This window comes from Pezoporus flaviventris, unplaced genomic scaffold (assembly GCF_033815535.1).
Source record: "Pezoporus flaviventris isolate CSIRO_AGI_PZ_B2104156 unplaced genomic scaffold, CSIRO_AGI_Pfla_v1 ptg000047l, whole genome shotgun sequence".
Taxonomy (NCBI): domain Eukaryota; kingdom Metazoa; phylum Chordata; class Aves; order Psittaciformes; family Psittacidae; genus Pezoporus; species Pezoporus flaviventris.
In genome coordinates, this window is record NW_026892595.1 from 5,637,055 (window position 1) to 5,660,194 (window position 23,140).

Sequence of the window (23,140 nt, forward strand, 5' to 3'; positions counted from 1 at the left end):
AATCTTCTCATAATAAAATCCTGAAAAGTAAGCACACGTAGTACAACTTTTGCTTTGTTCCATTTTGTGTTGTTTTTTTTTCTTTTCTCCAAGCACTTGTAATAATACTAACATATCAATGTATAGTAATTTTTAGTCCGGTTGGCGAATTTTAGTTCCATGTATTTTTGTGCTTTTTACATGAGACATCTTCCTTCTCTTTCAGGATTAAACTTTAGCCAGTTTTGTCATGATAGGAGTAAATTGTATTCTGATTCAATAGTATCAACAGTAAACTGTAACATAATTCAAACTGCTAATAGCTCCAGGCCTCTTCTCCAGTCCCCTTTCTTCTAAGTGTTAAGAAGCTGCAGGTCTTAATCTTGTTTGCTAATTATGTAACAATAAATGTGGGGAAGATTTAAACAAGAAGTGCCATCAACATTTGAGTCCCAATATTAATGATATTTTTCTACTGAAACTTCTTCCATTGGCAGAACTGTCTTCATTTTTGCCTAGAGCATTTGGTAGCTGTGGGAGATTTATTTCCATATCAGCTATTTATTATTGGTCTCATCATTTTGATACAGCTGTTGGGTTAATAAGATTTTAGTGTCTGCAGTGCTTTGTAATGAAATGGCTTTCATTTATTAGCCAATCTTCAAATTGTGGTAAATTACTTTAACCCTGTTTTACCGATCTGTAAACCAGTGAGTAATCTGTTTTAAGAGTGAATCAGAACAGATACTGGATTATTGTATGTGCATGCTACTAGACACATCAAAGCATTCTGCTTGCATAAAGCACAGTGGTTCTGGTGCTTTTAATATAGCTCTTGTGAAGTCGCCAGTGCATGTTTTCATTGAAACATTAGCAAAAAAAAAAAAAAGTAGGTGTGACTAAACCTCTGAAGGGCATCCGTTTGAACTTTGTGCTCAGAGTAGGGCTAGCTTCAAAAGTTGAACCAGGTTGCTTAGGTTTTTGTTGAGTCAAATTCTGAACTCCTCCAAGGACAGAAATTTTGGTGCCTTTGTGAGTAGCCTATTTTAGTGCTTGATTACTCATTCTAAGAATTTCCCTGTGTGTCTGTTTGGAATTTGTTGTGCTGCAGCTTGTGTCCATTACGTCTTGTCTTTTCTCTGTGCTCCTCTGAATTTATCTTCATCTTATGTATGTCTCATGCTCTGCACTGTAATGTACCTATTTATCTCTTTATGCGGTTGCATATGCTTTCTGTAGCTTGCAAAGCAGTTTAATTGTGCAAGTGCTAGGTTGAAGAAAATCTTAAAAACCAAACTGAACGCTTCTGAAAACAAACTGTAATAGTCTTAGCTAATTAGTTACTTTTAAAGAATTGCCTCCTGTACATCAGTAGAGTGGATGATATTGCCACATAAGGTTTATCCATTTCTTTGTCCATGACCACTTGCAGTGGAGTGCCAAAATCATTAGCAGCATTCTCTCGGTGCAATTTTCCGAAAGCAATTTCCTTAGCATTTCAGTTTAGGTTTATTCCTGTATACTGTTCTGCTAGACCCACATGCCAATTTGGGGACCAGTATAGCAGTCTGACTATGGACAGACATGGACACCAAAAAGGGTGGCTATACAGAAGTTTATCTTTGGAGAGCTTTCAGAGGAGGAAAAAAATTGAATACAGGGTGTTGATCCTTTTTGGTTAAAGAAATATGGTACTTCTAGACATACAGATAGATGCGTGTTGTTTTGTGGTGTCATATTATGGGTGCACAAAGACTTAAAGGAGGTGGATTCTTTTGGCTTTATCATGGGGCACATAAGAAAATAACCAGGAGCTGACTTGAGATAGGTACTCTCTTAGGTTTATTAGATTCAAGCCGAATTTCACAATGTCTATTTTGCCAACGCTAATATTGGTTTCTTATCCAGGAGTGTGTAATTCAAACTACTAAAAACAAATAAAACATTACAAGAAATAAAGTCTAGTCCATCTGACAAGGCTTTTGAAATCTGACCCCTCAAGGACATAGTGGGCTATTGAGTTGTGTAACATTGCTTTGGGAGTGTGGTCACTGTGTCTAGAGCAGTAACCTGTGGTTACAGTTTTGTTCTTGGTTGATCTGAAAGTACCAAATACTTGAAAGTTACCAAGCAACCTGTCCCAAATAATTAGCTACCCTTCTAATTCTTAATAATTTTTTGCAGGTTTTTTTTTCTTTGCTAAATACCTAATTTATTTTAATTTGCTGTATTACCGAGTCCCTTATCCTTGAAATAAATGGCCCACAAAAATATTCATGTACCAGACATTTTCCTGATACTGCTAGTTTAGATGGAGCACCATCTTTCAGTATTCTGCTGTAAAGTAGGTATTTGTTTTGAATGAGTCTTGTGACAGTCTTCTACATTCCAAACTTTTAAACTTTTTTTTCTGGAGTGGAAGCTTGGTGGATGTGTTTTGAGGTGTGGGTACTGAAAGGTATATTGCTTTGCTAATACCATGAAAGGATGCAAGCCTCAGTTTTCTCATCTTGTTGCCATTTTCCTCATCAGATAATAAAGCATAAGCCCACACAGGTGCACTCTCAAGTAACTGGGCCTGAGCTGTATAATCAGGCATTTCAAATTTTTGCCTGAATATTAGCAAGAGTCAGTGGGCAATTTCTGATATTATCAATCCGGGATCAACTCTTGTCTTCACAGTAAGTTACAGATGAACATTATGGATTGTCTTCTAAAAGTAAGAAATACAGATGAAGTATTTGATGTAGTTATTCAAGATTAAAAATGGTTAATGACTTCATTGGAGTACTTGATTTCAGATTATACTGTTTGCATATGTTTTGCAGTTATTTGCTTATGTTTGATTCTGGAAGTTGATGGTAAAAGTAGGGGAAGGAGAGAGGAAATGTAGGCAAATTTGGTTTTGAGGCACAGTGTGGTGAGGCTCTTGCCAGGAGTGTTTCTGCCTGCCTGTTTCTTGCCATCCCCTTTTTGCTTGGGCTACCTTATCTAGGTTAGATTTGTTTATTCACTTCTGGCTATGTTAGTTTTTAAGATGAATCAGTTGCCTGATCTGGATTTGCTGAGAAGACATGTACTGATGGAAGAGGGTGTGAATGTGGAGAGCATAGGGCTTTTCAATAAGCTTAACAGGGAAAAGCAGAATGGTGGCTGCTGCCTTTGTTCGCTGGTGGGGTGGGGGGTGATGAGTATCATTAAGGAGCATGCCTAAGGCTCTTTTCCAGCTATTTGGATGTCCGCGCAAGTTGTATATGAAATGGTAGGCCTATAATCTTCTCCGCAGACTTGCATCTACAAGGCTAGGCTAGTATTCCAGCTTGTCACCACTACACAGGTCTTCCTTAGTTGGACTCTGTTCATTTTTAAACTGAATCATTTTATTTCCTTTAAGGGAATACTGAGAATTAAGAGGGATGTTTTATCAGGTCTTGCGCAGAAATCATGTTCTGTTCTTTATGAAAACTATACATACAATAGTAAATACTAAATTAAAGAAAAGCGTTTATAACATTTTTTATAGCTGTTAGTTAAAATAATTTCTCCAAATTCTTCTCTTTAAAGTTTGCAATACAGCTTTTGCTAGTTATCATGACCTGAGTAAGGGATCCTAACTGACAAATATTGGCTCTGTAAAAATTTACACTATTTTTGCGTCTTTAGCGTGAGAGAAGTGAAAAATAACAAACATTACAGGTAGAAGTAAATACATGTTTACCTAAAAATAGCTGATGTTCAGGAATGTTTTTCTATCATTAAAACTAAACAAATTACTATTACTCTAGTACTAGTCAACTGTCCAGAATTTAGCAGTTAGTTTGCATATATGTGTATGAATAATATGATAGTGTATGTTGAAAAGTTGAATTCTTACATAAATATATTGCACACCAAGAAGGTGGTGACAGTGATCTCTCATGCTGCTGTTGGGTATCTCAATTACTAAAACTGTTGTTTTAATATGATGTAAGGTCTTTGAAATGGAAGCAATTTGTGTTTTAAGAATTTCCCACATATAGCAGTGGCATTGGTTACAAGAGGTTATCTTTTGTGATGTGGAACAAATTCCATGATTCCAAATTTATTAAAAAAATAAAACCCCACAAGCTTAATTTTTGCCTGTTTTGATTAGAATATCTTTATTTCTATAGGTACCTCAACACACAGTTTATTAAGAAGAACAAATTGACTGAAGCCGATCTTCAGTATGGTTATGGAGGGGTGGATATGAATGAACCATTGATGGAAATAGGAGAGGTAAGTATCTCTGAAAGTGGGAGTGGATATAAGCTGTATTCAGAAGTGCTATCTGTCTGGCTGTGTCCTTTTAAATTTGATTTTTCTGGGTCACAGAATCTGAATAGTTAATACAGTAGAAGGTATAAGCACTGAACCCTTTGTAAAATGAGGTTACAGTTTTGATGTAGAAAAATATAGTGATGGGGGCAAATATGAAAACTACTGGAGAGCTTCAGTTTAAAATATGATAATAGATACCACTTTGCAGAAAAAAATTGTTTCATTAAGTGATGCTACTATCTGGAAAATAATTGAAAAAGCACAGCTTTTGTTTTTGGAAACCCTTGAAGTACGACTTTTAGGCTTCTATTTCTTGATGTCACAAAATGTAACAGCTTTTTCTGAGGTTAGTCTTCTGTACCTCTTATTTTCTAGGGCAAGCTGTTTTGTACTTCTGTTCTAGCAACTTGGGTAGAGATTTTGAAAGAAAAACCAGACTTAAAAAGGCTGACAGGCTGGGGCTGGACTGAAGAAAACCACCGGAAACACACGATGTACTTTAAGTCAAGGCAGTTCAGGACTGAAAATTCTCTCAGCTACCTGTGCTCTCTCCAAAGCTTGCTAATCAGTGGTGTCTGTAAAGGCTTATCAGAGCTTGGAAGTACATATTGCTGCACTGTTTGTGATATCTCAAAATGGCATAAATGTTATTCCTTATTTCCTCAGACTGAGTTTTAGCCAAGTCTGTTCCCACAGTTGTCAAAGGTAGTTTTTAGCTCTGTGTGAATCTGTTAGTTCAGCTGCTTTGGGGGCTGGGAATAGGTCTAGGCTTGTGCTTGGTGTTGTGTGATGCTGTTGTATTAATGAATTCTTCCTGTTTCCATATTCTATGCCATTCTGAGGTATCACCTGAAGGATGGTAGTGGCTGCCTTTGTCCATAGTTTTCTGCCCTATGATATGTTTACCAATGAAGAACAAAATAATTCACCTTTTTTCTGAGTATTTTGTTTTCCTTATGTTGATGGAATCTTAAGGAAGGATAACAACTCACACTTTTCTTCAGGCTTTTCAGCAGTCATTCCTAGGATGGTACGTCCCTAGCTCATCACTTGGGCAGGTTATAGGGAGGATCAAGATTCTCAACCTATAGCTGGCAGCCTTTTTTTTTTTGATGAAGATGTTCAGATGATGATGTCTGAAATTCTACTAATGAGTTTTTCATTATCTCACTCCCTAAGACTCCCTTGCCCTTTAACAAATACTGTCTTTGTAATTGGTGGTAGTGGGAGGTGAATTTTGGATCTTGAGGCAGTAAAGATAATGTGTCTTCATTACTAGTGTAGGATTAGGTTTATGGCAGTTACTCCTTTGCCCAGAAAAGGAATGGAGGCTTGAGCCCTACACTCAAGTAGGTTAATGCATTGAATTGCAGCACTGGTTTTGGTGAATTCATTGCCCCAGAAATAAACTAGTTCACATTTCTTAACCTGCAAGGCATTCACCAAGTTTATCAAGTCTTTTTTTGAAGGCATTTTCTCCTTCATTATGGTCTCTGTGTAGGTTTCTATGTTTTATTCTTTGGATTGCACTAGTGGCTTTGATAAAGGTCTTTATAAAGAGATCAACAGTTGAAATAATGGAAGGAATTATCATTTATTCCTCTTTAGATGACTGAGATGATTTGTCCTTTATCTACCCAAGAGCAAACATGTTTCTTTTATATGTAATTCTCTTCAGTCTCAGCATGAAGTTATTTCAGCAAGAAATAATGCCCAGTGTTTGTAGAAACAGAACTGTACTCTCTATGTACTGAAGTTTCTGTCCCAGCATCACTCCTGTGTGTTAATAAAACTTTGTGAGATTTTCAGTAATCTTACACAAGTACATGCTTGCTTAGTTCTTCTCGGGTATGTAATGGTAGGTACGTATAAGACACCTGAGTTGTGTATGTGATGTGTATGGGCATGGCTTCAAACAGTTTATCATCCTGATAAGCATTGCAGACACTCAGTAATTGTTGTACTAGGAAAAATACAGGATGAGATCAGTTGATGAAAGTAGTGTGGCAGTGCCTGCAAGAGATTGAAATTTTTTTCTGTCTCTGTTAATGAATGCATGGTGAAGGATACTGCTTTTCTGAGTTGGGCTCCTATCACTGTTTTTGGACTCCTGAGTTTTCAATGATTCTGAGAGCCCTGAGCTAGAAGCTAGTTAAGATGTGCCTTCTGTTCCCACACCACTACCCTCTCCAACTTCCCAAACCAGATTCTGGAAAATGGAAGAAACTGCCATGTTCTGTATTGTCAATCTAGGTTGACAAGCAAGATCAGTCCCTGTCTTCCAAGAGAAAAACTCTCTTGAACTAGTACATCAAGTTGCTGTATTGACCTGTCTGTAGTTTATTTGACAAGAAAATTCCAGTTGGCAGCTTGAAGCTGTTTCAGATTGGTCCCTCTCACTTATGAGAGGGAGTCCCTCTCACTTATGAGAGGGACCATGATGCTAGAGACTGCATTTCAGAGACTACATTGCAGAATAGAGTTACCTGAGGCAGTCCCCTTTACCTCATACTCACAAAACATGTCAGTCCTTTTTTGTTTGTTCAGTGGTGTGTTGGTTTGGTTTGGTGGTTTTCTTGTTTATGTTTGTTGGTTTGTTTTTTCTCCAGAGCTGTTTTATTTCAGCATTGTCTGGATGAGTTCCTGTCTGAGGGAAACTGTTTTCCTCTAACTGTGCAATTGTACTGTCCACAAGGTCGAGGCAGTGAAAATCACTTCTCTTTTGATTTATAAGCAAACCTTTAGCTCTTCTTTGAACCTGCTGCTGCAGTTGGGTCAGCTTTACCTCCCAGACTTCTTTACCCTGTATTACAGCAAGGGTGCTGGATGATAGCTATGATAGACAGCAAGTTCATTTGTCTGCTCTTTAAAAGAAAGATTCGTTCCACAAGGTGGATCAGACTGGATACCTAGTTGATAGGTAGATGCCTACTTTAAGTTCATGCATACCTGGTCAATATTTTAATTTTTACAGCTGAGGTACTGTTAGTTGTGTCAAAGCTTTCTTAGCGGTAATATTCCCTCTGTCCTTACTGATCTTGGTAATTTCATTTTTTCACAGTCTGCTATTCAGTGGTAGGTGTCTTTTATAAGTCTCAGACATGCGTGGGTATTCCTCCCATATGAGGGATCTCAGTATCTCCTTTGGGTTTTAAATTTGATTTTAACTTAAGTGTACAAACTCCTTTGAATGATTGCAGTTGTATTTTCAAAAATGGTATGTTTTGGAAGCAATTACTTCAGCCACAAAAGTTTGAGATATTTTGGTCCATTTGATTGGTAGGGTGACCTATCCCTAATATGAAAGTGATTTAAATTCCATTCAAGTCAAGTATTAGCTTGCAACACTTTGCCTAAGCTGCATGCATCTTAGCTTGGAGATGCGGTCTGTGTATTTGATGTAAGGGTTCTGGATCTTTGACCTCTAACAAATTGGCTAAGAGACATTCCTTTTTGGCAGCTGAGGTTTAGTTTGCTATAATTTTTAGAAATAGCGGTGTCTGCACGCATTCAAAAACTTCAGTTAGGCATGTTACTTACCTATTACTGTGCAGATGTTTTGTTTATGTTTACACTCAAAACCCGTCCTTGTAAGATATTTGCTTATGGTCCTTATGTTCATTTGATAATCCTTGGTAGAGTGGAATCAAGGAATAAGTAAATCAGTCCTATTAGATACGTAGAAAGAATGCAGACTGGGAAGTGTGTATTCAGACATTGCCTGACTAGAAATTCTGTCTGACATTGCTAGTGTACAGATCTGTGTGATCTTTATCCAAATGCAATCAGATGTTCTAGAAGAAAAATGCTAAAATAGCATATTGACAAATTGTGTGTGTGTGAGGCAAACAAAATAATTAAGAAAGGAGAAAGAAGAGGGTATCTAACAATTTAATTTTTGATATCCTGAATGGGAACTGTGTCATCTTTGTTTTGGGTGTTTTGGGGGTGTTTTATTGGCATTTCTTGTTGACGTAAGCTTGCATTGTCTTCTGACAGCTAGCTCTTGATATGTGGAGAAAATTAATGATTGAGCCACTGCAGGCTATCCTTATCCGGATGCTCCTCCGAGAAATAAAAAAGTGAGTGCTTGTCTGTTTTTCACTTTTACCCAGTGTGTGGGGGTATTGCACTTTTTTACTTTAAAAAGCCTTGGGACTTTGAACAAATTCTTTTATGTTTTTTGTTTTTCGATGATAGCTCATTACCTGTTGATGATGGTGTTCTATCAGCTTTTCTCATTATAGCTGCATATCTGTGATTTGCATGTGTAAAAAAAGACTCTGAAAATAATTAATTTGCTGCAATCTGAGGGTAGTGATCTTTAATGTTTTGGTAATGTAACCCTTCTAATGAATGGAACTGGGGAGCAGTTAGAATAATTCTTCAGGTCTCATAGGATGCCTTTTGCCTTTTTCTCCATCTGATGCTGACTGTTAATGGATTTTGTGCTGTCAGTAAACTGAAGGACCAGGACTTACAGAAACATTTGCCAAAGCTAGAAAAGCTATGTTGCTTTGCATGGGACCCAAAATGATTCTTGCATATCTGCCAGGGAGACTTAAGCTTCTGTTTTTCTGTTGTTTGGATGAGTGACTTCACTTAACATTATTGGTACTTTACTGGAATGAAATTGAAATAAATTTTTTTGCACTTTGAGGGAACTTCCTATTTTATTTCTGAATACTTTTGTTACTCTAAAACAAAGACCCTGGTAGTTACAGTGCTTGGGACTTTTTAAGCTTTGATTTAAAACTTTTTTACTCTTTGACTCCTAATGAATCTTTTTATTTATGAGTAAACAGAAGTTCTGAAATACACTACAGGCCTTATGTGTATTTGTAAATTCCATCAGTTTCTACGCTTTTACTGCTGTTCAGGGTAGCTCTAGGCTGGGGTCCTTTTAAGTGGTTGCATGCCTGACTCAAGTGACCAGACTAGTGTAGGTAAATTGAGTGAGACAATTTGGCTGACTGAGGTTCCTTGGACAAGCACTTGGTCAGAAGAAAGCTGTATTTATAAGACATTCAAGAACTGATTTTATTACTACAATTTTATTTTTCCTTCCTGAATCAAATTTTTGGCAACTAAGTAACTGACATGATACCTCTGTCTGGTATTTCTGAAGCCAGAAAGCATTTACTTGTAGTTGTTGACTCATGTTTACTTTGTAACCAGTGTTAATGCTGCTTTATCCATATGTTTACTGTAACAGTTTATTTATGCTAGATGAAGATTCTCTAATACATGGTGAAGAAAATGCTGCTCTGGTACATCAAGTACAGCGACATGGAAGATGCATTTTAGTCAATCTGTGTATTTCATTGGTGGGTAGGAGTAGAAATCTGTTAAAACCTTTTTCAACAGACATCTGATGCCTCTTAAAATATTTACCTTGAGGCTGGCGACAGATCTCAGGATATTTAGATCAAGACTTACTGGCTTGTGCAACATAAGATTTTGAGACTGTAAGAAATTTACATTATTTGTTATTAAACCATTTGGAAAGTTTTAAATAAAACATGAGTCTGGATTTTTTTTTTTTTTCCCCTTGGTAATTAAGGATTCTTTGATGTGATCTCAAAGAAGTTAATTCAACTCGGTTTCTCAAAATACACATCTAACAATTCATATTAAGTTCTAGCCAGCGTGATCTGCGTGTCATGTAGTGAGCTAGATGGGACAGAACTTATTATAGCTGTTCTTCCTAGTATCATGAAATGTAGGGCTTGCTATGAGTATTCTGAGGATGGCCTTTCTATGTAATGGGCATATGGGCTTGTTGCTGTTCTTTGCTATAATTCTACTGGTCAGTACAGTTTGTAAGAGGCGGTTTTGAAGACACTGCTGCAAGTGACTGTTAGATGTATTTTAGCATTGAGTTCAGCAAGTCAGGGATTAAACAGCATCTTTGAAGAGATGGGTATTGAGAAGTTGCATCTGGCAGAGGTGCAAGAATATGCATGGGAAGAATATTAATTAAAATAATAAAATTACTAATATATATACTTAAACTTCTCTGTTAGATGCCTTCTGAAGTGTAGTACTTAAGTGTGTGCATGGTGTAGTTTGTAAAAATGTTTTACAGGAAAAAACCAAACCCAAACTTAAATAGATGGGACAGTTGAACTCCTTATAACCACATTTTTCATAGTATGTAATGATATGTAGAATTGATAACCAACATTGTAGTCAACTGGTTGCATATAAAAGTATGTTTATTACTGTACTGGAAAAGGTAGGGAGAGCAGAGCCATAAATTTTGCTTTGGGGTTTATTTATATATTTCATAAGAATTTTAAAAAGACAACTTCTGACAAATCTTGAGCATATCAACTTTTTAGAAGCTATAAAAATGTGAAATACACTATACATTACAATAAAATAAAATAAATCAAACTTTTTTGGTGCATAAAAATAAGTAAATACAAGTAGTGACTTGTGGTTCAGGTGAACAAGATGGCTAAGCTGGTCTAAGAGTTTGATGATGCCAAAAAAGAGCAAACTGTGCTCTTCTGCCTTTCTTGTGCTGAACTTGGTGCTCATCTAGTCCCTTAGTGAACCAGCTCAACTGCTAATATGACTGGAAACTGCCTTGGCTATTATTTCTCCCAGATTGGCATGGTGAGTTAGTTGAGCAAAGAACTGGATGAATGCTAGAGCAGTGCAAGAGAGAGAGGGCTCTGACTGAGCAAAAGGGAGCAGAATTAGCCCCTTTGTACAGCAGAGAACTGTTAAATCATTTAAGCCTGTCTTGTGTGACTGCACTCTTAATACAGAGTTTTGAATGTAACACACTTTCTTCCCCCTCCCTCTAGCCCAAGCACTCCTCCTACAAGGCAAGCTGAATCTCAACTTACGCATTTTTGTTTCAACACAACAGGAAGCCGTCAAGATCTTGAATTGTGAGAAAATTCAATTATGAAATTCTTAAATAGAAATAATTTGGAAATTGTTCAGGTGCTATCTCAAATGACGTGAGTGCTTAGTACAGACTAACCAGGAGAGGCTTCTCTACTAAAGATAAACTAACACTTCCTAACTAACTGAACCTATTCCTGTCTAAGCTGATACATTATTTACACTATTTGTTTGAAAGGAAAGCTATTGGAACTTTTTAATAGTGTTCAAAACAGGCTATTCAATTCACAGTGAATTCTATAGTTAGTTGTTCTCAATAGGCCATTGGTCTGACACAGCAGAGCAGTTCTTTTCAATAGTGGAACCTTCTTTTAATGAGTACAGTATTTATTATTGTACCTTTAAATAGGTTCTGTGGGGGCTGTAGCAGTACACTGCAGTACATGTTAAACTTCCACTGTTAGCTTCATTCTTAAGATAGGAACAAAGTGGAGTTAATATAAACCAGTACAACTTCCTTGACTTTGTGTTTTGTAGCTTTCTTCATTTCTTTTGAAAGAAGCTCATCAATATCCAACTAGTGGAATTTGCATTTTTAGCGTTTAATCTTTTTGTCCGGGTTCTGCACCAAATCTTATCTCTCCCTTCTGCCCTCCAAGATGTCCTGTGACATCGCTGCCTCAAATTTCATGCAGCTGCTCTCTAGTTGTATGCATCCAAATTGCCTGCTCACTACTGCCAAGAAAGAAAATACACATTTAATAGACCTCCGCCTTGGTGGGATTCATTTTGGTTTAGTGGATGCTTTTACTGCTACAACTTTAATGAAAATTACTCTCAAAAATTCCTTCAAATTTTGTTGGCACTAGTCATTTGCGTTACAAATTCAGAGACCATTGGTGTAAAAAAAAAAAAAATAAACAAACAACAACAAAACCCAAACCATGAAGATGCTGCCGGAGCAGGCAAAACTCATTCTGTACTGTGTTTCTTTTCATTTTTTGCCATCATGCTATTAGACCTCTGCTTGGAAAGCCTGTCTGGCCCCTTGCTACTCGTCCATGGAGCATCTACCCCCTGCACTTTTAAAGCTTTTTCCTAATGATACATTGACCTTTGAATCCCCTGGGACTTACCTTTTCTGCCCCCTTTCCTCCTGCATCTGCAGGGGGGAAGTCTGTGTAGTGGCCTGTGAACCAGGTAGCGGGGAGATGAGTCTTCATCTGTTACTACAGTAATTCTTTGTGTGTTTGTGTCACTGGTATCTTTCTGTATCCAAAACCCCCATATACATGTACCCCAACCCCAGGTGCACTGGCCTGTCTCTTGACAGAGCCCTACTTTGTAATATGCTGAACTTCTAGTTACTTAGCTTTCCACTCTCAAGGACATCCTGCTATGTTCATAAACTGCATGAATCCTGCAGCAGGCCATGCTCCTGGACCTCCCAGGGTGGACCTGGGTCCAGGCCCTGCTCTGGTGCATCAGTTCTTCCCTTCTGTGGTATGTTTCTGCCTCTGCCATTGTATAACCAGGCCCAGCAGAGGGACTTCGGCAAGAATGCAGGGTATGATTATATGTACCTAAACACAGGTTTATTCCATTAGTTCAGCTACCAGAACCACAGGAAACCTTTCTGTGCCCCTGGAGGAAATGAGACCGTCCCCTCTAAAACAGTTACCCAGGAGGTCAGCTCATTTGTAACAGGTGACCAAGCTGTGTAAACCATACAGTAACTGCTTGTGATTTGTTAGAGCACTAGTTTTTTCCACCCATCATGGGTATATGGTAGTATTTAAAAGCAATGTACATTATTAACAGTGTTGTGAACATGTGACTGTGTTCAGGTGTATGTATGCTGCTGTGGTTGTCCTGGTAAACCTCTGCAGCTTATGCTCTTGGGCATTCTCTAGAAGTTTTATCAATTTCAAACCAAAATGAATAAAATTTGCAAAATTATTTCTCCCCTATTCCACCCCAGCCTAGATGGGTGTATGGTAATGCTTGGGTGTGAAGCATTTTTGCTGGCTTTACTTCTTTTTTTTTTCTTTCAATTTTTTAAAATCATATTAATGACTTTCCTATATCGGCATAGATTTCTAGCAGATAACTCATTTTATCTTTTCAGTGCAGTCTGGGTAAAATTAAAAGTTCTATATACATGTATGTGTGTGTACATTTGAAAATTAAAACCTGTGCAATTATAATGGCTGATGCTTAAGTGTAAATACACCTTTGTAAATCATATTTTAGTATTACTTAATACCTGAGGAGCTAAGGAATGCTTTTTACGTCTTTGTAAAGTGTATGTAAAAGGTGGTCTTTTTCAGAACAGTTGATGTTTTAAGTAAGTTGCTGCTGCTGCTGCTGCTGCTGCTCTAAGTCTGGGTCCATTATTTCCTGTCTTTGCAAAGGAATGAACACTAATGGTTTTAGCATGCAAAGCACTTGTTTTGATTACTTTTGTTTTCAACTGAATGAGACTAAAGATAATATTTTCTTCACTTGAACTCGCTCATTTGAAGCTAAGAACTTGGCTGAAAAATGTAAGGTTTCCTTTTCAAATGTATGATTAACAATTGTGATGATGCTTCAAGTATTTTATTTGTTCCACTTGACAACTGTGTGTTGAGTAGTAGATATACAGAAAAGAAAATAGCATGCTGCTTGCTGTCATGCTGACAAAAATTATTACTGGGGTTTTTTTTTTGTTTTTGTTTTTTGGCAGGGGCAGGAGTGTAAAGGTAGTCTATTTAATAAATGCTACGAATGCAAGATAGAACTTAATGCAACTTTTAAAGTACTTGTTTAGAGTATGTAATTTGGAATACTTGTATCCTTAGCAAAGACTTGGAAATTTCATGACCTGCAAATGCTTTTGAACAGTTTATGAGTTGTTATCTCAACAATTTAAATGTATAGGAGAGAAAGAAGAGTGCGTTTTCTTCTTTTGAGATTAATCCGCAGTTTTGCCAATTTAAGCAGAGGAATTAACTGGAAAATGCTTTCATCCAATTTTATTTCATTTGGCTATCAGAGAAGTTGCACTAGATACCTACATTCTCATGAGTGTTCGCTTTGCCTATTTCAGTGATCGCTGTGGAGAAGACCCAAACCAGAAAGTAATCCATGGGGTTATTAACTCCTTTGTTCATGTTGAACAGTATAAGAAAAAATTCCCCCTAAAGGTAGATACACGTTTCTGACTTTTTAAATTTTTTAATTAACCTAGTGTATGCATTGTTTGTCCTTTAAAAAAAAATCTCCCTTTTAGTTTTATCAGGAAATTTTTGAGTGTCCTTTTCTGAGTGAAACAGGGGAGTATTATAAACAAGAAGCTTCAAATTTATTGCAAGAGTCAAATTGCTCACAATACATGGAGAAGGTAAGAGACTCTTCTGTACATATGCAATAACTGAAATCTGATGTTATCAACTTACTGATTATACATCTTTTCCTGTACAGCTTCCATAAATCTTTGTTGTATGCTTTTGTGCATACTGTACTTTTTAGTGTCATGGTTAACCTGAGTATAAACTACAAACTTTGCCCATGGATGGACTGTCAGTTTTAAAATATTTTGTAATAAATTATAACTCAATTTCATTAAAAGTAAAAAAAGGAAAACAAAAAAGAAGGCAAAGCCCAATTCATGTATCGAGTTGATGAGTATTGCTTCCTCACTTCCATATTTTCCTTCTGTTTGTAGTAGCATGAGTTCTAGCAACATAATGGTTAGAGAAGGTTATATGATAGAGGTGTTACAGAGCATTGTTAAAAATTATATACTCTGAGTGAATTTTCTTTTGTTTTGCCTTGTGGTGCATGAAGTCAGGTTGTGGTTAAATTGCTTGTAATTCTTATACCTTGCTCATGAAAGCAAAGATTAATACAAGACTAGGAGTCAGTCCTCAGTGGTGTGCTGTCCACACTAACAAGATAAGTTGAGAAGGCTGTGAGATTGCTTTCAACCACAAGGAACAAAAGCTAATGGTTGCACACCTGAGGTGAAATTCGGGAACAGGCTAAGACTTCAGGGAAACCAAAAGAAATGCAGATTCAGTTCGTCTGTCATTAGCAGCCTACAGCTGCCCTTCTCTCCTTAGGCTTCCCTCACCTTCACCAGATATAATTACTTTTATGTCAGTATTCCTATGACTTATTTTATAATAATGCCTATTTCCTTCATTAAAGTTATAAAGAAAGTTTTTATTGATAGCTCAGGTGTACTCCTATACCTTTTGAGTAGATGTTTACATACAAGCATGTGAGTTTGGAACAGTGAAGTGACTCTTACAATCATATAAGTAGGTGGTGTGGTAAAACTTTCTCCGGAGGAGTAGAAAGTGAAGTAGGAGAAACTGGGAAGGACAAAGTTGAAGGGAAGAAGAAGTTTTGACAACTACTGACTGCTGTTAGTCAGCCTGATTCAAAAGAGCAAATTTAATTTTTCATCATCCTGGACAAGTTCTTTTTTAAAGTGCGTTACTTATTTGTGTGTCTCATTCTACATACATAAATTGCTGTATATTCGTGGTTCTATACTGGTTGTTAGTATTTCATCAGCTCTCAGTTTCCAAACTTGTTTGTAGGTTTTGGGTAGATTAAAAGATGAAGAAATGCGGTGTCGGAAATATTTGCATCCCAGCTCATATGGCAAAGTAATTCATGAATGCCAACAGAGAATGGTAGCTGATCACTTGCAGTTTCTACATGCAGAATGTCACAATATTATCAGACAGGAGAAAAGAAGTGGTAAGTCTCAGTGGCCACAGAAAGTGGAAATCGTTTTTGTTTTCTTCTTTTAGCATTGCCGTTTGCTGTCTTTATTTAGTGACCTTCGATGTGCTTAAGCATTTTCAGCTAGTACTAGTACTGTTACCTAGAAAGCCCAATTAAAGCTTGAATGACATTTTTCTTTTACCATGTAATACATTCTTATTCTTCTAAATATCTAGTCAAAGCATTCTTTTACTGTTAACAGCCCTTTTTTTGACCAATACTCTTTCTCTTTCTTTGTCTTAGTTGCCTTAAAAACACATTGAAGTCCTGTGTCCTGTAGAATTGATCATATTTTATGCTTGTGTCTTCATTTGTAAACCAATGACTCTGTCTTTACAGATTCTTCATCATCATAATGAGTTAGGATTATAAAATACTTTGGCTTCTTTTCATAGCCACTTTTTATTGTCCTGAATCTTTTGTGACCTTTCATCTGAGATTCTTTTTATAAGGGGAGATGCTCTTATAGTTGTATTCCCTGCCTGACTAAAAGAAACTTGCTTCTTGATGACTACATGCCATTTACCCTTGAAAGAATGCTTATTCTTTCATGGAAGATGGTATCCCTTCTGTGAAACAAATTATTTTTCACAGTCAAACTCACATTGTATCCAGTAGTAGTGTTCAATTTCCAAAGAGTTTGGCCAATTTGATCAGAGCTTTGTTACTTAAGAAAGAAAAAACAAAACTCATTTAAAAAAAAACCACACGCAAACAGTTGCTTATTTACAGCTATTCTAACTTGAGAAAAATTTTAAGCCACCACCATGTCAAGTAGATACCTAATTAATTTTACTGAGCTGCTGCTAAGGGAGATTTAGTGAAGCCAAGGATAAAAATAAGCTGGCACAATACTTTTCCATAGTAGCACACATCTCCTCTTGGAGTTTCTCCTAAATAAACAGTACTGGGAGAGTGACTTTGTCACAATGGCAACACTCAGTAAATACTGATAGTAGCCCTACTATTTCTCTTTTTGCTTTTGTCAGCGATCCAGTGTATGTTAATTTTTTATTATTTTTTTTCAGAACAGTTGGTCAAGTTTCAGTCCTTGGAAAGTTCTGTGTAAAATGGTAGTACTATATTAAGTGTTGATTTTTAGTGTTTCTAAGCATATTCTATAAAAATGTATCTCTATTACAGACATGGCTAATATGTATACTCTGCTTCGTGCTGTGTCAAGTGGTTTACCTCATATGATTCAGGAACTACAAAACCATATCCATGATGAGGGCCTTAGAGCAACCAGCAATCTTTCTCAGGAAAATGTGAGTTTCCACAGGCAGCTGAAGTTACCTGTTTGATTAACTTTCCAGATGAAATGTTTACCCTTTTCTTTTTAGTCTGTTCTGTTTTGGGTTGTTTTTTTTTCTAATTTTGCCTGTATGAAATTAGTTTGGAACATTATGGATAAATTGTAACTTCTGATCAGCACACTTAGCTGTGCGACACATACCTATCCTGAGAGTTGGTTGTTGTGATCTAACCCAGAAACAACTACAGCTAGAAATTTCTCGTTTGTTTAATGCTGTCATGGCAAGTAGGTCCTTTTGTTCTGTGTATGTATTTTTTTTTTCCTGAATTTCTCTAAGTCAGTGGCATTTGCTGTTCTTGCACCTAAGGAACCAATGATTCCATTTAGTTATTACATGTTATTTGTAAAGGCTTGACATCATGTCCTCATTTCAGTGTGGTGTTTTTCACTAATAGCTTTTTGGTCTCATATTTTTGTGTAATTTCTGAAAATACTGTAGCTAAATTATTTTACTAAAGTGTGTTACGCTTTTTTCTGTTCATGTGTATTTAGATTACTCTGTTCCATTTTTCGTTCCTCCAGCATTGCTGTTCAGAAACAAACAAGCTTTCATCTGGCATTATTTTTGTGCATGTGTACATCTTGCTGTCTAGATCTGTGATCACTTTCAGATGCTGACTTATCCACCCAGTGTTTCTGTCTGTAATAATATATAGATACAAACTGTTGTAAATTCACTCTTTTATTGACTGCACAAGAGTTCTTACTCTCCTGTGACTCCTGTGTGCATACTGAAAATGGGCTAAAGTCTTCAGTAGTATATTTTGCTTTGAGATTGTTTGTACATTTATTGAGTTTATTCTTTCAAACTAAGTGTCTACATAGGGAAATGAATGCAGAGCCATAAGGGTGATGCAGCTTCATAGCCGTATGTAGATAAATTCAAAATGTGAAATACTTGCTGCACTGTGTGGATTAAGTACTTTGTCATCAAAACATTTTTCACGTGTGATCTGAGAATGCACTTAGGCTATCATGTGATACAGCCAGTGCATTGCACACTGTTGCATTGCTGCCTACCTGTTTGTCTGTATAGGGACTCCTCTAAGTCATATTGGTCATTTCTGTACAAAAAGTGTACTGAAATGTGGTGCACTAAATTAGATTGATAACTATCCTACATAAGAAAATTCAAAGGGTTCATCCAGATTTTCTGTCTCTGAAGTCAGTGTGTAGGAGAAGCAGCAGTTCACTTATTTCAGTAGCTTTTTGGCTTGATTGCTGTATTTCACAGAATCACAGTATCATTATTTTAGGGTTAGCGTCAAGATTTTTGGGTATGACGGCAAAGTGTAGACAGCATGAGAGCAGTATAGACTCAAATGTCTGTAAATGTAGCCATACAGTCTTCTTTCCAAAACATACTCAATCAGAGTAGTGTAAGAGGACAGCAATGCAGGATTAATCCTCTCAAACACGTAATCACTGCGATTTTAACTTTTACCGGAAAGAATAATTAGGAAAAAATGTACAACTAATGTAGATATATTTGTGTGTAGATAATATTTTTCTCATTAACTTGCTTTCTGTTTTATCTGCTTTTTTCAGATGCCAACTCAGTTTGTGGAGTCAGTTTTGGAAGTACATAGTAAATTTGTTCAGCTCATCAACACTGTTTTGAATGGTGATCAACACTTTATGAGTGCCCTTGACAAGGTAACTTAAATAAAAAAAAGCATTGGAAAACAAAATGTGAGGCCCTGTTTCAGGCTTACCAAAATTCTTCAGGACATCAGCACATGTTCAGGGATGGCGTTCTTACGCAGTTTTTCTAGTTTAGATATGTAATCAAACAAAAGACGATCCAGTGTTTAGAGAAAAGATACGTACGAAGGAGACCACTTTAATACGTAAATCCGTTCTGAACAAAATACCTTTTTTTCATTGTAATTCAAACACAAAAATGGAGCTGACCCTTTTAATGTAAATCTAAGTGCCAGTAATAAATAGATAAATGGAGTGGTTTTGGGTAGCTTGATAATGCTTCTGTGCATTTGAACTTTGATTTGCTTGCTGCCATAATGTTTAAAATCCTATTTATAATTTCCTGTCTAAGGATGCATGCATACATTTCGTTGTTCTCTTGTGTTTACAGTAATTACAGTTTGGAGGTAAGGTCATAGTCTAAGATTTGATAATTTTCAGCCAACATTAATCTGGAAAGACACGGTGATGAATACATCAGTAATAATATCAATAGTAGTTATCCATCTGTATTTGTGCTTTTGAGAAAATAATTGTTTATTATTTTAAAAGAAATACTTATTTTAGTACCCTAATACATTTCTGTCTCAGTTGCAGTTAATGTCATGTACCAGAAGGTGGAGTAATACGAGATTGCCAGCTATATTTGCTGGCACATATGCAATGTACTTTTCCCTTAAATACATCAACTCTTCATTTCAGTGATTTTGTTACAATAAATATTTGAAATCTTAATTTGCTGTCAGTTTTTCATGGTGGATGTCAAAACTGCTACTGTGGTCTTTAGTAGTATTGCAAAAGAGTGGTCAAAACATCAAAGAGTTTGCTATTTCTTATCAAGTCATGCATTCGTTTCTCACAGGGATTCTAGGGACCTATTATCAAATATTGGAATGTTGAGGCATTGTACAAAAGCTGCTTAACAGTTTTTCTTTATAATAACAAAAATAATGTTTGTTACTATAAAGGAACTATAATTCCTAGGATCTATGGTCATACAGTATTTTTGTTTCAGTATTGGTTTAAAACGCTAATTTAAATGTGATATGTAGTTTAGAAACTAACCTTGATGATTCTGATATCGTTGTTTACAATTTCCAGTTCTAAACTTCCATTATCTGCTTCTTTTTCATCGTATCCTGATTTTCTTCACCTACCATACTTTTTGTACTGCATTGCTTTGAATTTCCACTTTCAACAATATTTTTTCTCCTCTTTTGTATACCAAAAACTCCAAAAACCAAAAGATCTTTCCATTCTTACTGTTGTGAGCACACCGTGTATGTTTTTGAGCTCAAGATACATGCTGTTCATGTAAGCTGCTCTTGATGTGCTGCTGCTCAAATCTCCTTTATCTGCAATTATTCCTTGGTTCCTTTCTTTGGGACCATACGTAGTGGTGTGCACCAAAATCTTCATACTTCTAGGTTTAAGTTTTTAACCAGAACTTAATTGGTTCTGCTGCTTTCTGTAATTAATTTCTGTTCCTCTGCTTTTTCCACTTAGAAACATTCAACACGCACATTCTTACAGAACAGTAATTCAAACCCTTTTATTAATTGTTTCTCTTTGATTCCCTTTTGTGTAGTTCAGTTTTATAGGGTCTGAACTTTTTTTTTTTTAAATTTCTTCAAATTTTATGAAATAAGAAGTTCTAAGCAATTTACATTTTTTCTCTTTGCTCTGTCTTCCTATGTAGGCTTTGACATCAGTAGTTAACTATAGGGAGCCGAAGTCAATCTGCAAAGCACCTGAGTTGGTAAGTGATACACAGAAAGTACTATTTTTTAATACTGTCAAATGGATTGGCAGGGAGTCCATCACACAGATGATTTCTTGCACTAATTAATCGCAGTGGCGTTTTTCAGTAGTAAGGAATAACTTAACCTGCGTGCACATTTTGTGGGTTGGTTTTGATGCAGTTTTTATACAGATTTTGTATTCTCTGTAAATATATGTATTGTTCTCTGATGAATACAGCCCTTGTAATAGAAAATGAGGCTGTAGACTGTGACTTACTTCATGCTTCAACTCTTGTGTAGAAGTTTGGTCTACCTTGGCATACATTTATTCTCAAGCTTGACAAGTAGGTTTGTGTTTGTTTTTCCTTTTTTTAACTTGAGCTGGCCAAGTACTGTGACAACTTGTTGAAGAAATCAGCAAAGGGAATGACAGAGAATGAAGTGGAAGACAAACTTACAAGTTTCATTACTGTTTTCAAATACATTGATGACAAAGATGTATTCCAAAAGGTAACTTTTGATACTCAATAAACTTTAATGTTTAACTTAAATGTGGTTATGGTTTTAAAAATCTTCATGTCTTATTTCTTTTTATCTAGTTCTATGCCAGAATGTTGGCAAAAAGATTAATTCATGGTTTGTCTATGTCTATGGATTCTGAAGAAGCCATGATTAACAAACTAAAGGTAATGTAATATTCTAATGCAGAATAAGCAGACCTAGCAGTATGTAATGTTGAGAGGAAGCAGCAGATGGTGCCAGAGATAATTGAGCAGTTAATTGATCTTGTTTCCAGTAGCTGAAAGGAAAAACTAATTTCTTAGTAGTCTGTGAAAGATACACAGCTAAGTAGCACCAACGCATTTGAGATTTTTATGAGGTTTTGGGTATTTTTATTAAGGACATTCAAATAATTGATATTTGCATTTAAAAAAGTACCAAGGACCTTCATAAACTATCTTTCAGTTTTATAAAACAATGTTGTTCATGTAAGTCTATAGAAAGTCAAACTGAAGTAAATCTTGGGTTTTAGTGTTTGTTTTCTATTGTAGCTAGTGTTCTTCGTAAATTTTATAACAATGCTTTTGCAAACTATTTTTTCCACATATTAGTAGTGAATGTGAGTAAGTACTGTTTTCACTGTAAAACCTGTTACAATGTTTCTTCACAGCAAGCCTGTGGTTATGAATTTACCAGCAAGCTCCATCGAATGTATACAGACATGAGTGTTAGTGCTGATCTCAACAATAAATTCAACAACTTTATCAAAAACCAGGACACGATTATAGATTTGGGAATTAGTTTTCAGATATATGTTCTACAGGTACTAATGTATGTTTATTACTATTGAGTTATTTGTACTTAATTTTTATATTTTGATAACATTTTGAGCCATTTTCCATGAATAGTTCTCATATGGAAACTAACACTTTGAGATTTTTGTGGAATAATTAATTTTCCTAGTGTTTCTTATTAGAATTAACCTAATGTTACAGTAAAGAGTAATGACATAAAATGCCTTGTGTTTCTTGTCTTGAATTAATACCTCAGTGGGGCATGCATAATGAGCAGTAAAAATTCTGGTGGATATTGCTAGTCTTATGGCATAACATATAGAGCTGTCTAATAGAGTGGGGTTTTTTGTAGTGTATATGTTGCATGAAAATATTAATACTTTTATTTTTCCTGGTACCTTTAGGCTGGTGCATGGCCTCTAACTCAGGCTCCTTCTTCTACGTTTGCAATTCCTCAGGAACTGGAAAAAAGTGTACAGATGGTAGGTTAGTAGGAGACTTCTTGTAAACATGGAAAATGTAAAATAACTCCAGATAAAAGATCATCAGTCTAACAGAGAAAAACCTGAACTGCTTCATTTTGTTTGTAAATCATGGCTATCTTGTTTCCAGTCCATATTAAAGTTGGAGAGGTCACCTAAATGATACACTGAATTTATATATGTATTTGCATAGCTTTTATTTTTTGCATGTCTTCTACTTTTCATGATTGATGAAGGGGATACTACTAAATACAGTCAAATGAACTGGCTTGATGTAACCTTTGAAACCAATTCTTCATATTTAGATAAAAAAGGGTTTTGTTTCTAATATTAAATTGGATCAGATTTAATAGTGGATGAAAATGTAGATACAGGTTTCTTGTCCTGTAGTTCGTAGGAGCCATTCAAAATTGAGCTTTGCACGAAACTTCTTTAAAGCTAATTTTACAAATTCTTAAGGCAGTAAAGGTTTTACTTTGGCCAAATGTTCTCTTTTTATGTGATGATTTCTGCTTTGTGGAGGTCAAATATTTTATTACTTTTCATTATATTATGGTGCTCTAAATGTTACCTCTGCAGTGTTTGTGTTAAAATACAGAATATATGTGTTGATCTTTGCTGAAGTGTATTTAATGTTGAAGTACATTTTAGGTAATTAAAAATTACATTATTTGATACAAC

The 23,140-nt window shown here is 36.0% G+C and overlaps 1 protein-coding gene across 2 annotated transcripts in view; it reads left to right on the forward strand.

Annotated features, from left to right (window-relative positions):
- CUL2 (cullin 2) overlaps positions 1 to 23,140 on the forward strand; it is a 50,345-nt gene that overhangs the window by 14,239 nt on the left and 12,966 nt on the right. For both annotated transcript variants that reach the window (XR_009746041.1, XM_061468065.1), the window contains exons 5-17: positions 4,131 to 4,236; positions 8,278 to 8,360; positions 11,097 to 11,183; positions 14,231 to 14,327; positions 14,414 to 14,524; positions 15,732 to 15,894; positions 17,065 to 17,189; positions 18,785 to 18,892; positions 20,640 to 20,699; positions 21,064 to 21,192; positions 21,282 to 21,368; positions 21,854 to 22,006; positions 22,382 to 22,459. Coding sequence is in view for 1 of the 2 variants with exons in the window: in XM_061468065.1 (XP_061324049.1) it covers positions 4,131 to 4,236; positions 8,278 to 8,360; positions 11,097 to 11,183; positions 14,231 to 14,327; positions 14,414 to 14,524; positions 15,732 to 15,894; positions 17,065 to 17,189; positions 18,785 to 18,892; positions 20,640 to 20,699; positions 21,064 to 21,192; positions 21,282 to 21,368; positions 21,854 to 22,006; positions 22,382 to 22,459 (1,387 nt within the window). In the remaining variant the exon portion in view is untranslated. The remainder of the gene's footprint in view (positions 1 to 4,130; positions 4,237 to 8,277; positions 8,361 to 11,096; positions 11,184 to 14,230; positions 14,328 to 14,413; positions 14,525 to 15,731; positions 15,895 to 17,064; positions 17,190 to 18,784; positions 18,893 to 20,639; positions 20,700 to 21,063; positions 21,193 to 21,281; positions 21,369 to 21,853; positions 22,007 to 22,381; positions 22,460 to 23,140) is intronic.